This window comes from Nuphar pumila, chromosome 4 (genome assembly GCF_984573655.1).
Source record: "Nuphar pumila chromosome 4, dmNupPumi1.hap1.1, whole genome shotgun sequence".
In the NCBI taxonomy this organism is placed as follows: Eukaryota; Viridiplantae; Streptophyta; class Magnoliopsida; order Nymphaeales; family Nymphaeaceae; genus Nuphar; species Nuphar pumila.
This window is the reverse complement of record NC_143252.1, coordinates 52,848,864-52,863,294: the sequence shown is the minus strand read 5'-3', so window position 1 is coordinate 52,863,294 and position 14,431 is coordinate 52,848,864. Positions and strand designations below refer to the sequence as shown.

Here is a 14,431-nt window from a genome sequence, read left to right as displayed (position 1 = left end):
TTAGCTAACTAATTCCATGAGCTTGAAATCATGTCAAAGTCATCTTCTACTTGACCTTGCTTCTTAAATTTCTTTGGTCGGTTTCAAGGAATCCTTACTCACTATCCTCATGTAGACTCTATCAATAGCCAAACCTATCGAGAGGTGAAAAGAGCCAAAAGAGCTAAGTGTGTGAAAAAGTATGTTTAAAGTGAACAAAAACCTTATCATACCTCTTGGCTTGGTAGTTTCTATGGAAAATATAGTTTGTTCATAGGTACAGTGGCAATGGTTCAATAGGTGAAAAGAGCCAAAGTGATCATGCGTGCTAAAACGTCAGAAAGAGCCAAAAGGACCATGCGTGAGAAGAGAGAAAAAAGTGTGTTAACGTAAGGAAATTGGAAAGTTATCAGTTGAGAAAATCCATAACAAGGTGAACTTGGACTTATCTTCGATATTCTCTTTTTCTAGGGGCAAGAAAATACCCCAAAGTGATTTATCTGTTTAATGGCCTATAGAGTTTAGCCTATGAAAGACCTATTGTGGCAATCAAGCACTACAGACATTTAACTTTGGGTCCCTGTGAATAGTTGTCGTTTTGTCCCTATTAGAATTCAATAGGGGTGATGGCCAATGCCAAGTCAGTTTTTTCCAACTAAAGATAATTCTGAAAGGAGAAAGATTAAATGACCAAAAATCAAAGTCAATTTGAATGAAAACACATTAAAGCAAGATAGTTGGGGGCATACTTATGCACACAAACTGAAAATTTTCATACAAAGTTTTCAAAATCTTGAGGCATGACAAGTTTTTTGGTGAAAAATTACTCATGCACGTTCACACGTCACTTTCTTATGTTAGAAGTCACAAGCATTCATACTTTTTTTTTAGACTTCTTTCATGGCTTGTGAGTTTTCAAATAATTTGTCTTGTATTCTATATAGAAAAAGGAATTTTCAAAGAAAAGGATATGTCAGTTCAAAAAAAATATCACAATTTTCTCAAAATTTTCAAAAAATAAAATAGAAAGAAAAATGTCAATGTCTAAATGGATAGACTTTCATGTGTCTTATTCTAAAATGACATCTTATCGTCATTTCAAAATTGGAAAGAATTTTTACCACGATGTCCCGATCACTTTAAACCAACACCAATCTTGTCGTTACGACTCATTCTACCTCAACAAGGTCAACAAGACCCTCAAAAAGCTGACATCATGAGGGTGAAGGCTAAAGAAGGCATATCCATAGAAATATTACCAAGAATGTCAAAACTAGCCCCCAAACTCATATGCTTGATAGTTGATAGTAGAAGGATGAATGGGAGTTGTAGATGGGTCCAAGTCTAAAAAAACAAGAGAAAGCCATGAACATGAATTGGATCAACTGTAGTATCTAAAGCAATAATTCATTAGAAAAGAGATTTTATTTATATTGTGCGATACCACTCATTCTCATCCAAGTCGAACCCAAACAAGAATGACATTAGAGTATTCATGGGTTCTTTGATCTAACATGGATCCAAGCAAGTCATTGTATGTTGAGATCCAAACAAAACATTGTTTTTTGTGTTTTGAGTCTAAATGTAGATCCAAATATATTGCTGATATGGATCCTTTGAGTTCAGAGTCTTGCATTACATGCATTTAATGTCTATATCTTAGAAATTCTTTCATAAGAGTCGCCATAGTCTCATGTGTACACATGTGGACACATAAAGTAAGTCATGCATATCTGTCTAACATACATGAGTGCATATCCCATGCACTCATTCATTCATGATACACATGCAATCACATTGCATACATCTTGGCATTTTTACATGCATCTTCATGAAATTTTGAATTATTTTGCTAACCATTGTGTTTTTACAGTAAACGTAACTATCTCATTAGACAAAACCTATCCAATCCTATCTTAGAACTTTCCTAACTTAGATAGTCAGACATTAGCTCCATAGGTCATCCTAGGGATTGATGGAGCAGTCCAATACCCAATCAATGAGCATGTACATATCACCATTTTCCAAGTAAGTATGTGATCATGGTTATTTTGGTTAAAAACTTAAGCTCTTTTAAAGATTTGTTTCTTGTGTCATCTTTTTCCAAAAAAGGAGTTTTATTTATCATTGTCAATTGTCTCTCTTATACAATCTTACATTTTCAAGGCACTTATTTCGTCTTCTGCCTGACCTTGCTCAACAAAGACCTATCTCTCGCCTAATAGAGTTCAAGGAAAAGTCATGTAAAACAAGGTTCCAGCTTTGACTTCGGTCTGGTGTCGTTAGGTCAAGACATCTTTGTTCATATAAAGGAGCATCATAGGGACATCTTCGTGTAAAGTTATGTATATGCCTTAAGAATGCACCTTCTGAGTTAATTGTCTTCTTGAAAGACCTCCTTTCAAAAAAAAGTTTGATATCGGTGTTAAACTTATCTTTCCAAAATCAGTGTACCTACTTCTTTGTTATTGGCTGAGCTTCACACCTTTGATATCAAAGAGAGATATCTGTAGACGCCTCAATTTTGACCTAGTTGTCTTTTACCAAATGTTTTATTGTATAAACTAGTCGCCCCAAACCTTTTGTAAATCACTCAAAACTTCCACTACATTTTTTGCCTTCAAATTTGTATTATCAAAATTTTCATCAAAAACAAAGTTGAAACTAGGCAGTTCATGACAAAAATCATGCCATTTGATACTAGAGCACAAAGTTATAGCCAAAACAAGTTGACTTGTTTAGTAAAAATCTATTTTCAAGTAAGGTTCGCTTTGAATACAATTTTGACCATGAAAACTATCACAATTTATTTTTTTTAGTTAAAATACAAATTAAAGTAAAAGATGTCAGCTTTCCAACACACCAAACTTCACCTCAAAATAATATATTATTAGGGAAATATGACCAAAACAAGTTAATCTATTAGTGCATTTGAGACTTGTTTGTTTGACAACAAGTCAGAAAGTTGAAAAGTTGTTAGACCAAATTGTTGTCATATCCCACCTAAGTTGTCATTAGATCTGACCCAAAATTGACCTCTTGTCATCATAAACTATGTCTTGTCGTCAGACATGGAAGAATTGTAGTTAGAACTTTCCAAGATGAATTAAAATATCTTTTTAGGTAGGTCCTACTTTCAGTTTGATTTGACTACCAAAACGATCAAATTTGGTATGTTAGCTTTTTAATGCATCAAAATTTACCTCAATACAACATTTGGTTAGAGAGAGAGGCAAAAATCCTCACTTGTCATTGGACCAATTGTTATAAGACAAAGTTTCATACTTTGGCCCAAACATGTGTGGGAATGAGAATAAGCCCTACCTAAACCTTCCCCAAACCTTGAATTTCATAGTTAGACTTTCCATGAGCCAAACTATCCTTTTAGTTTGCCAAAGACTTCATTTCTTATCCCTTAAGAAATCAAGCATCCAACCAGAGTTTGCCACCTCAAATCATCAAGCAATCAGGATTAGGCTACTACACAACAACTAAAACTAGATACCTGAATCCAAAATCCACTAAATAGGGTCCAAGATTCATTAGAAAACTATAAATAGGGGCCCTTTCTAGAGTCTAGAGCCTATCTGTGAGAGATCATCCTAGCCTTGCACCCTCACCCTGCTGAGCTCTTTTATTGCCCCCGAGGTCTAGATCCACTGCCCCACTAGGTCCACTTTGCTGAACATGAACTTTTAAAAACTTAATCATGCAAAATCTTTGTTGGATTTGTCACACTCGTCGAAGTCAAGAAGGGCTACCTAAGCTCATGGTAAGTTGTTTTTTTATTTATTCCTATTTATTTATTTTATTTTTATTTATTAAAGCAAGTTTATCTCTAATTTTTATATTTTCTTGTTTTTTGTGTTTTTTGAGTGTTGATTGTGTCTTGCATCATCAACCTCATATGTTTTAGGACAACATATCGAGGTTCATCAGATTGCATGCCAAGAACCGTAAGATGAAAAGTTGCACAGATGAATCAGTTGATCTCTACTCACTGAAGGAGATAAAACCCATATTTTGAAAGAACAATACCCTTGTTTCTCAAAGTCAAAACCTAGATTCATTTTCAAATCCATTTTCAAATATGTGTTTTAAAATCTTTTCAAAAATAGAGATCCACACCTGACTCAATATCAGTTGGATCAAGTAGATCATCATAAATGAGATCATATAGATCATGATCATCACCTTCAAGAGCTTCAATGCCGATATTTTGTCATTCTAAAAATTCAACATCCATACTTTAATCATGCCCTTATTAGGAATATAACATCTATACTGGATCCTTTTGGATATCTAATGAAAGTGCATCTAATTGATATGCTATCCAATTTAACTCTTGATGGATCCAAAATATTTACATAAGTTATAGATCCCCATATTTGAATATGACCCAAATGTGGTTTTATACCAGTCTATAACCCATAAGGGTAGAAATGATTGTCTTGCAAGGAACTCGATTTAGGATATACATAGTTATGCAAACAACTTATCTCCACAACACCTTGAGTAAAATGAATGTAATAACACTAAACAAATCATATTTAAAAGAGTTTTATTATATATCTTTGATACACCATTTTGTTATGGTGTTACAAGCATTAATGTTTGTGGATTAATTTTATGCTCTCCACAATACTTAGAAAATTCATTTGAAGTATATTCAATTATTTTAACACTTTGATTTTGCATCTGAGTTAATTTTTAACTGTTCGATGATATTTCTTGAATTTTTTCAAATGCCTCATACTTATGTGATATGATGTATATGTATCTATATCTAGAAAAATCTTCAAGCCTCTATGAGTCTAACCCTAAAAGGTCCACATACGTTTATATGAATTATCTTCAATAATTCAGAAGCTTTAATTACTTTTTTTAGAAAAGATTTTCTAGTCATTTTCTATAAATACAGATTTTGCATTTATTAAAATTTGTTTCATCAAAATTTGGCAATAATCCTAATTTTTCATCAAAATGATAGTGTAAACCATCCAGGTATCTCATTCAATTGGTAAAACCTTTGAGGTTCACTTACCCACCAGAAAGTACATCCGGCAGCTTCGACCATGTGGCAAGGGTAGCCTCTCCCCTTCATGGCTTTCGTAGCTTTGCAAGAAACATGGTGATATTAACAAGTGCCTGTGTTCATGTGCCACTTTCACAGACATCGTTTGAACTTAACTCAAACAGTGGAGGAAGAGATTAAATATTTACATGTTGTCATGCGCATGAGAGAACTGAGAAGGTACCGGAGGCTTATTTTTCGGAGACACTCACATGTCAAGAAATGATTTTCATAATCTACGGTAAGCCGTAAGCCTCCAATGGAAAGGTAATAAAAAATAAAAATATATAACGCGCCCTGAGATCTTAACCACTTATTAGGGCGGCTTTTTTGAGCGTATTTCAGATATATATATAGATTTAATTCATTTAATTTCAAATTTCGCCCACCTTTCTCCGTTTTCCCCACCATCGAATAAAGTGATCGCCGGTCTACTGAAGGCCGACGGCCTCTCTCTCTCTCTCTCTCTCTCTCTCTTTAAGGCAAGAAGAAGAAGAAACAAAGAGGGTCAACGAAGCCACACAAAAGAGTCTCTCTGCTGGACGCATTGAGGAGGAGGAGGAGGAGGAGAAGGAGGAGGAGGTTTCCCAGTCACTCAATTTCGCAATTTCGATCTCAAAAAATCGGGAAATTAAAAAGTTAGGAACGGACAACAGATCTCCGAAAGGAGAAAAGGGGGAAGATGAAACAGTAGAGGAAATGCTTCGACTTGGTGCCCATCCTCATCGCTTCTTCCTGTGAGAGAGCGATCTGAGCGTCGGACGGCTAAGTGGCGGGAATGGCTTCCGCGGAAGCTGATTCCCGTTTGGCTCTGCTCATAAACCCCGCTCTCGACAAGATCATCAAGAACGCTTCCTGGCGGAAGCACTCCAAGCTCGTCCACGAGTGCAAATCCGTGATCGAGAAGTTGGGCGCCTCCGGAAACCCCCGGGATTCCGACTCCGACAACTCGCCTCCGGGACCCTTGCACGACGGCGCCCTGATTTTCAGCATTGCCGACTCCGAGACGATCCTCAGCCCCCTGATCGGAGCCTGCTCCTCGGGCTTCCTCAAGATCTCGGATCCGGCGCTCGATTGCATCCAGAAATTGATCGTACACAGCCACATTCACGGCGAGGCCGACACCGATGGGAATCCGGAGGCGAAGCTCCTTTTCCAGATGATCGAATCCGTCTGCAAATGCCACGATTTGGGTGATGAAGGCATCGAATTGGTGGTGCTGAAGACGCTGCTCTCCGCTGTTACGTCGACCTCCTTGCGGATCCACGGGGATTGCCTGTTGCAGCTCGTTCGGACGTGCTACGACATCTATTTGGGGAGCAAGAATGTCGTGAATCAGACGACTGCCAAGGCATCTCTGATCCAGATGCTCGTCATTGTCTTTAGGAGGATGGAGGCCGATTCTTCGACGGTGCCTGTCCAACCAATCGTGGTCGCCGAGCTCATGGAGCCCACAGATAAATCCGGACAAGGGGATGCCAACATGACCCAGTTTGTTCAGGGGTTCATCACCAAGATAATTCAGGACATTGATGTTGTTCTGAATCCAGCGCCTTCCCTGAAATCCATGGGCGGGCATGATGGTGCATTTGAAACGGCTGTTGAAACCACTAACCCGACGGATTTGCTGGACTCGACTGACAAGGATATGCTTGACGCCAAATACTGGGAGATTAGCATGTATAAGACTGCTCTGGAAGGAAGGAAAGGGGAGTTGGCCGATGGAGAGGGTGAACGCGATGATGATGCGGAGGTCCAGATCGGTAATAAGCTTCGGAGGGACGCATTCTTGGTCTTCAGGGCGCTTTGCAAGCTCTCCATGAAGACCCCACCAAAAGATGCATCGGCAGATCCGTTGCTGATGCGCGGTAAGATTGTTGCTTTAGAGCTGCTCAAGATACTGCTGGAGAATGCAGGAGCCATCTTCCGAACCAGTGAGAGGTGTTTCTTTATCGTTGGCATTTGAATGCTGAGTTGCTTCTGTTACATTCCTCGTTCTTCTTTCACTTAGATAATGTTTTGTTTGCACCGAAAACAGATGAACATTTGATAGTTGTATGCACCTTAAGTTTAGTTAGACAATCTTCTACACGCACCAAAACAGATAAACAGTCAGTTGTATGGACCTCGACCTCAGTTGGATAATATTTTACATGCACCAAAACAGATAACAGTCGATAGTTGTGTTTTGATTGCAATCTATGAAATCATTTCATTGTCTCAATTTGCCTTTTTTTGCCAGATTTTGCCATCACTTTAGTCCAACTGCATCTCATTGTGATCCAAATGGAATCTTTGTCTCCCCAGAAGTTTTACTGCTGTCCTTTTTTTCCCTTGATCAATTTTCCTACCTATTGTTTCCTGTATTTTGAACCCCACTATTTTTCATGTTTCTGTAAACCTTTTCTATATTAACTTCCTTTTTTTGTTAATTTATAAACCGTTAATATTTCCTTGTTTTTTCCAATAGGAGAGATGCTAAAAATCTCCCTATGTTAAGTGAACTTTAAATTAACTCTAAGTATGCTTCTTGTTAATGAACACTTGAAATGGAACAGGTTTCTTGGGGCTATCAAGCAGTACTTGTGCTTATCTCTGCTAAAGAACAGTGCGTCTACACTTATGATAGTTTTCCAACTCTCCTGCTCTATTTTCATTAGTTTGGTATCAAGATTTAGAGCAGGTTTGAAGGCTGAGATTGGGGTCTTCTTCCCTATGATTGTACTCAGAGTATTGGAAAATGTGGCTCAACCAAATTTTCAGCAAAAGATGATAGTGCTCCGGTTCATGGAAAAACTTTGTGTAGATTCACATATCCTGGTTGACATATTCATCAACTATGATTGTGATGTTCACTCGTCCAACATATTTGAGAGGTATGGTTTATCTGCCCATCATAGTTGGTGAAATCCATGTTACTTAGCTCTGTTTAACTAACAGCAATGTTTCATTTTCATAAACCTTAATCAATAGTCATGACTTGTGGGTATCATCATCATTATCAACGGGAAAGTATCAGCAAACTGATTTCTGATGCTAAAGTATCATGGTTTCTCTGGGGATAATATTGGGAAAATGCTCAAGAAACAAAACTGAAAGAAATCACTAAAAAAAATTCTTAAGAAAATAGTGGGATAAGGGAATTGTTTTTCTATTTGAGACAAAGGAAAAATGTGCAAGAAATTTGGTCCTCTACTGATAAATGGTGACTATGATCTCAAACTCTGGTGCATCTCTGTGCATTTATTTGCACGCATGCATGAGTGTGTGTGTGCGTTTGTGTGCTGACATATGCGTGCATGTATGTGTAGATTGTGGGAGAATAGCCTCTTTCCTTATGCGCAGGAGTGAGAGAAAACATCCTTCATACATAAAAGATACACACTGAGCAACTCCTGGACATGAAGGACCAGAAACATGTATATAACAAAAATGATGTGTCACAGTTAATAAGTGTAGCTAGTTTCGGTCTCCCCTTTAAGATTGTCAAAGTTTAATAAGATGAAAAAAAGTTTTTGGTAGAGACTCTCAGATGCAAGTTGCTCAATGAGGCTTTATGAAGAAGACTATGTTTGTGACATCAATGAAATATGAGGAAGAGAGACTTTCTACAAGATGCTTTTGATGATAACAATGCCAATTCATCTCAAATTACTTGGTCCTTTCATGAAATTTGGATCTCTAAAATGCAGATAACATCTCTTACAAGTTAGAAAATTGAGCCATAAATACTAATACTATTATATTTGCTATCATTTTAACCAAAACCTTTTGTTCCACTATAGATTTACTATGTCATATTGATTTGTCCTCTCCAAGAGTAAGAAATCCCCAAGATGTGGAAGCCCTTTGTCAGTTTTTGTTGGGACCAACATAGTTATTTTATAACAGTGAACTGATTTTGAAACTTTGTTTTAAATCCAAGTGCAGTAGATGGCAAGAGTATTGTCCATAGTTACCGGAAGCTTCTTAGGTAGGTGGGAAGCTCGCTTCCCAGAAACTCGCTTCGGAAGCGCGATACTCCTCGCTTCCGAAACTTCATGGGAAGCTCGATTCCCCCCACGCTTCTTCTATGCTTCTCATACACATGGTCTATGCATACTATATACTTTTCTCATGTTTCTTTTCATCTTGTTCATGTATTTTCTCTCACGCTTTCACTCACTTTCCATGTACTTTCTTTAAATTGGTAACCATCATTGTTAGATTTTAACAAAAATTTAACTCTTTTACAGAAAAATCATGAAATATAAGAATTATCAATTTTATTTTAGTTTTTATTTGTTTCTTGTTTGATTCCATATTGCTTCATTTTTTATTCATATTTCGCTTTTAAATTGAAACTTCGCTTCCCGCTTTGTATAAATTTTAAAATGCCTCGCTTCCGCTTCTCGTATCGTTTCCCGCTTCCTAGTTTGGCAACCTTGGTATTGTCATATTGGGCTAGTCATTTGTCTCAAGAATTGATCCCATATTGTTGGTTGCCAAAACAATCAAAGCTAGGGGCTGATGAAAACTGGGGCGGTACTAAATTGTGTAGTTAAAAATGCTATTGCTAGGTGATACCTAGACACTTGAGCATCAGTTATAAGCTATGTCACATAGGTGCGGGTGCGGGTACAAGTGTAGATGTGGCGATGCGGTACTTTAAAAAAACTTGGGTGCGGGGGTGTGGGGGTGCGGGGAGGGTATATATATATATAATTTTTAACAGTTTTAAGTTAACACTACGTGTATGTGTGTGCATTTATGTATTTATATATATAATATAGATAAAAATGGACTTGATTAGGGTTAAATGAATCTATTTTTGGATAGAAATAGACCTCAGTGTGGTTGACTTCATCTAAAACAAAGGAAGTTGCGTCCAAGTGTTGCACCCGCCTGGGTGCGGGTGCGACGCAGTTGTGGTGCCCTGTTACATAGGTTATAAGCCTAAATTAAGACATTCTTTTTTAATAAAATGTAAATTGAAAACATGGTAAGAAGAAGAAAAGAAGAAAAGAAGAAAAGAAGAAAAGAAGAAAAGAAGAAAAAGAAGAACACTTGAAATGATGGCATTTACCGATGCTGAAAATGGTACACTGTAGCCATTTTCCACTACCCTTGTCAATAATTAGGGTAAAGTTGCCAGAGAAGGAAGCTGAATCAAGATGTGATGTATGAAGTGGAGACAGGAAGCAAGGGGTTCTTAGGTTCACATGAAGTGGAAAGTGAGGAGTAGAAAACAGTTAATAGTGAATACAGAAATAAACGAGAGTCAGCATTCTCATATTATATGGTACTGCTACTACTATTACGTCCAAGTTTGATTAATCAAGTTGTAGTCTTTAAAGACAGATTATTTGTTAATATAAGGCTGAAATCTAAAATAACTTTCTTACTTTGCAGTCTATATTTATTAAAATTGGTCTATTGTACATGTGTCAGTTCTAAAGATGAAAGCTGGTATGGACATCTCTGACCTAGGCAAAAGTCATTGTTCATTAATGCCATAACAGCTAATAAGTTGCAAATGATGAATGAACTTTAACATAAGAGTACTATGAATTATACACAATAAGTACTTAATAGTGTAGAAGAAAATTTAAACAATTTTACATTGATTTGCTTTCTTACATGGATTACCTACCAAACCTTTGAGTCAAATATAAAGGTATACAACTTTTTAAATGACATTTATTCATAATCTGTTTTTAATCCAATAAAAATGGGATGACAATTATTCCCTTCTTAGAAGAACTAAAATTCTTTAATTGTGTAAATGTAGAAGCTAAGTCCTATATATGGAAACTTGATGTCTTGATGCATGCTTCCTTTGACATGGGAAGCTTTGGGAAGTACCTAGCTTTCAGAATCTCCTGTATATTTTCAAAAGCCCCTTAAACTGGAAGCTAGGTACTTCCCAAAGCTTTCCATGTCAAGGGAAGCATGCATCAAGGACATCAAGTTTCCATATATAGGAATTAGCTTCTACATTTATGCAGTTAAAGAATTTTAGTTCTTCTAAGAAGGGAATAATTGTCGCCCCATTATATAAAGAAATATGTTTTAAATGATAATTTTTCAAACACATGTTTTTCAAAACATTAAAAATCAATGGCTCACAATGCATCTAAAATTTTACAAAGTATTGTGGATCACATCTAAATATCGAAAAAACATAATATAAAACATGTTCCTTAATAAATGATAAAAATCCAATATGTAGAGTCCGATCGATGAAACTCTATCGTTGGAGGAATGCCATCCTATCATTACTTGTTTTAGATTTTGGACCTTCCTTTGCTTGGACGGTTGAATCTAGGCAAATATATAATTCTATTTGTTATTTTGGCCAAAATACTTTGATTCACTTTTTATAGGCTTGCAAAGATGAGAGATAGGAAATCGAGGGATTTGGGTATGGTTAGATGTATCAAAGATGAAACGCAAAGGTTTTAGTCAAAGATGAGGAGATTAATGAGAGATGAAAAGATTATTTTGATAAGCTATTTAATGAAAGTCATGCTCAGGATCTTGGAGACTTCTCCATTCCTTTTCATGAGATGAATCGTGACTTCATGCGCAAGATTCAAAAGAAAGAAATTGCAGAGGCTTTGAAGAAAATGAAATCAAGAAGGGCAGTTGGCCCAGATGGTATACCTATCGAGGCTTGGAAGTACTTGGGAGAGAAAAGTTTAGAATGGTTGACAAATCTTTTTAACAAGATTTGGCGGACAAATAAGATGCCTAATGAGTGGAGGAAGAGTACTTTGGTGCCTCTATATAAGAATAAGGGTGATATACAAGATTGCACAAACTATCGTGGTATAAAACTCATGAGTCATACTATGAAACTTTGGGAGAGGGTGATTGAGTCTAGGTTGATGAAGGTTGTCATGATATCGGAGAATCAATTTGGTTTTATGCCTGGAAGATCAACTATGAAAGCTATACATCTTCTTAGACAACTTATTGAGAGAAATAGAGAGAGGAACAAAGATTTGCATATGGTTTTTATTGATTTGGAGAAGGCATACGGTAGAGTACCTAGGGACGTTTTCTGGTGGACAATGATGAAGAAAGGTGTTTCTCTCAAGTACATTAGTATAATTAAAGATATGTATGAAGGAGTAGTAACCAATGTCCGCACTTGTGGAGGGGTGACAACCAATTTTCCTATAACGGTTGGGTTACATCAAGGATTTGCTTTAAACCCTTTCCTATTTGCTATAGTGATGGATGAGCTTACGAGATCAATTCAAGAAAATGTGCCACGGTGTATGTTGTTTGCTGATGATATTGTTTTGATTGATGAGTCTAGAGTTGGGGTTAATGCTAAGTTAGAATTATGGAGACAGACATTGGAACCAAGAGGTTTTAAGTTGAGTAAGAGTAAGACAAAATACATGGAATGTCGGTTTAGTAAGCAACAAAGTAGTGATGAGAGTGTAGTGAAGCTTGGTGAGCAAGAAATACCGGTGGATGATTGTTTCAAATATTTGGGATCTATCATTCAAAAGTATGGAGAAATTGATGGAGATGTAAATCATAGGATAAAGGTTGGGTGGATGAAATGAAAAAGTGCAACTAGAGTGTTGTGCGATCGTAGAATGCCATTACGGTTGAAGGGAAAGTTTTATAGGATGACTATTAGACCCACTTTACTATATGGTACAGAATGTTGGGCTGCCAAGAGACATCATATTCAAAAAATGAGTGTAGCTGAGATGCGTATGCTGAGATGGATGTGTGGAAATACAATAAAATATAAGATTCGGAACAAGGAGATACGTAAGAAGGTAGGCGTTGCACCCATTGAAAATAAGATGAGAGAGAATCGTTTACGGTGGTTTGGACATATTCGGCGAAGGCCTAATGATGCTCCAGTTAGAAGGATGGAGAAATGAGAAAATATATTAGTTAAAAGAGGTCGGGGTAGGCCTAGGAAGACATGGATGGAGGTGATAGGAAAGGATATGAATGCTTTGAACCTCACCGAGGACATGGCATTGGATAGAAATGATTGGAGGAGAAGGATTCATGTGGAAGACCCAGAATGATTTTCTTTTTTTGGTTCATATCGCCGACCCCAATTGTTTTGGGATGAAGGCGTAGTTGTTGTTGTTGTACTTTGATTCACTATGGAATAATTTAGGATCCTTTACTTACCTAGAAACGAAAGTTCAGCATATGGTGTTACTTGTGGCAGCCTATGGTTGTTGGTTATATAGTCATCTGGATGCTAAGTTATAGTCAAATGAAACAAAACAATATGTTTCTGAACTTATTGTCATTTTTGAAAGCATATGGTGTTACTTTTGACAACCTATGGATGTTGGTTATATAGTCTTCTGGATGCCAAGTTATGGTCAAATGAAAGAAAAAAATATGTTTATGAAGTTATGAACTCATTGTCATTTTTGAAAGCTTTGAAATACATACAGAATGGTCAATGGCCTGCTCAAGACTGCCCAAGGGGTCCCTCCAGGTGTAGCCACTACTTTGCTTCCACCACAGGAATCCACCCTGAAACTTGAAGCTATGAAGTGCTTAGTGGCAATTTTGAGATCCATGGGAGATTGGATGAACAAACAGTTGCACATTCCAGATCTTAATTCTGTTAAGAGATCTGAAGCAGATGAACACAATGCAGAAAGTGCTTTCAATTTGGCTAATGGGGATGCTGAGGAACCTGCTGATGGAGTGGATTCTCATCCTGAACCAGCAAATGAAGTCTCAGAAGCTGCAGCTTTTGAACAGCGCCGTGCTTACAAGCTTGAACTTCAAGTAGATACACTTCTTTTTCATGGCAATTTGTTGCTGTTAGCAACTTCATGTTTGATTTTTTTCTTTCTTCCATTTCTGTTAAGATTGTAGGTGTAATGTATGTAAAATTTTTGGCAGGAAGGTATATTGCTTTTCAATCAAAAACCTAAGAAAGGGATTGAGTTTCTCATCAAAGCAAACAAAGTAGGGGATTCACCTGAGGAAATTGCTTCTTTTCTGAAGAATGCGTCTAGTTTGAACAAGACCTTGGTTGGTGATTATCTAGGAGAAAGGGAAGAGTTGTCGTTGAAGGTCATGCATGCGTATGTTGATTCTTTTGACTTTCAAGGAATGGATTTTGATGAAGCAATCAGATGCTTCCTTCAAGGTTTTAGGTTGCCTGGAGAGGCACAAAAGATTGATCGTATTATGGAGAAATTTGCTGAACGCTATTGCAAATGTAACCCAAAGGCATTTGCTAGTGCAGATACTGCATATGTTCTTGCATACTCTGTGATAATGCTTAATACAGATGCTCATAATCCAATGGTTAAAAATAAGGTATTGATTGTCTCTTGTTTTACATTTACTTCTTTATCCAACTGGTTCTTGAATAAGCTTATCATG

The 14,431-nt window shown here is 37.0% G+C and overlaps 1 protein-coding gene across 1 annotated transcript in view; it reads left to right on the top strand.

The window, feature by feature from the left end:
• The first annotated feature begins 5,541 nt into the window (after positions 1–5,541).
• LOC149840220 (brefeldin A-inhibited guanine nucleotide-exchange protein 2-like) overlaps positions 5,542–14,431 on the top strand; it is a 65,488-nt gene continuing 56,598 nt past the window's right edge. The window contains exons 1-4 of the mRNA XM_090003076.1: positions 5,542–6,994; positions 7,612–7,929; positions 13,483–13,825; positions 13,943–14,365. Of these exons, the coding sequence (XP_089859202.1) occupies positions 5,832–6,994; positions 7,612–7,929; positions 13,483–13,825; positions 13,943–14,365 (2,247 nt within the window). The 5' untranslated portion in view covers positions 5,542–5,831. The remainder of the gene's footprint in view (positions 6,995–7,611; positions 7,930–13,482; positions 13,826–13,942; positions 14,366–14,431) is intronic.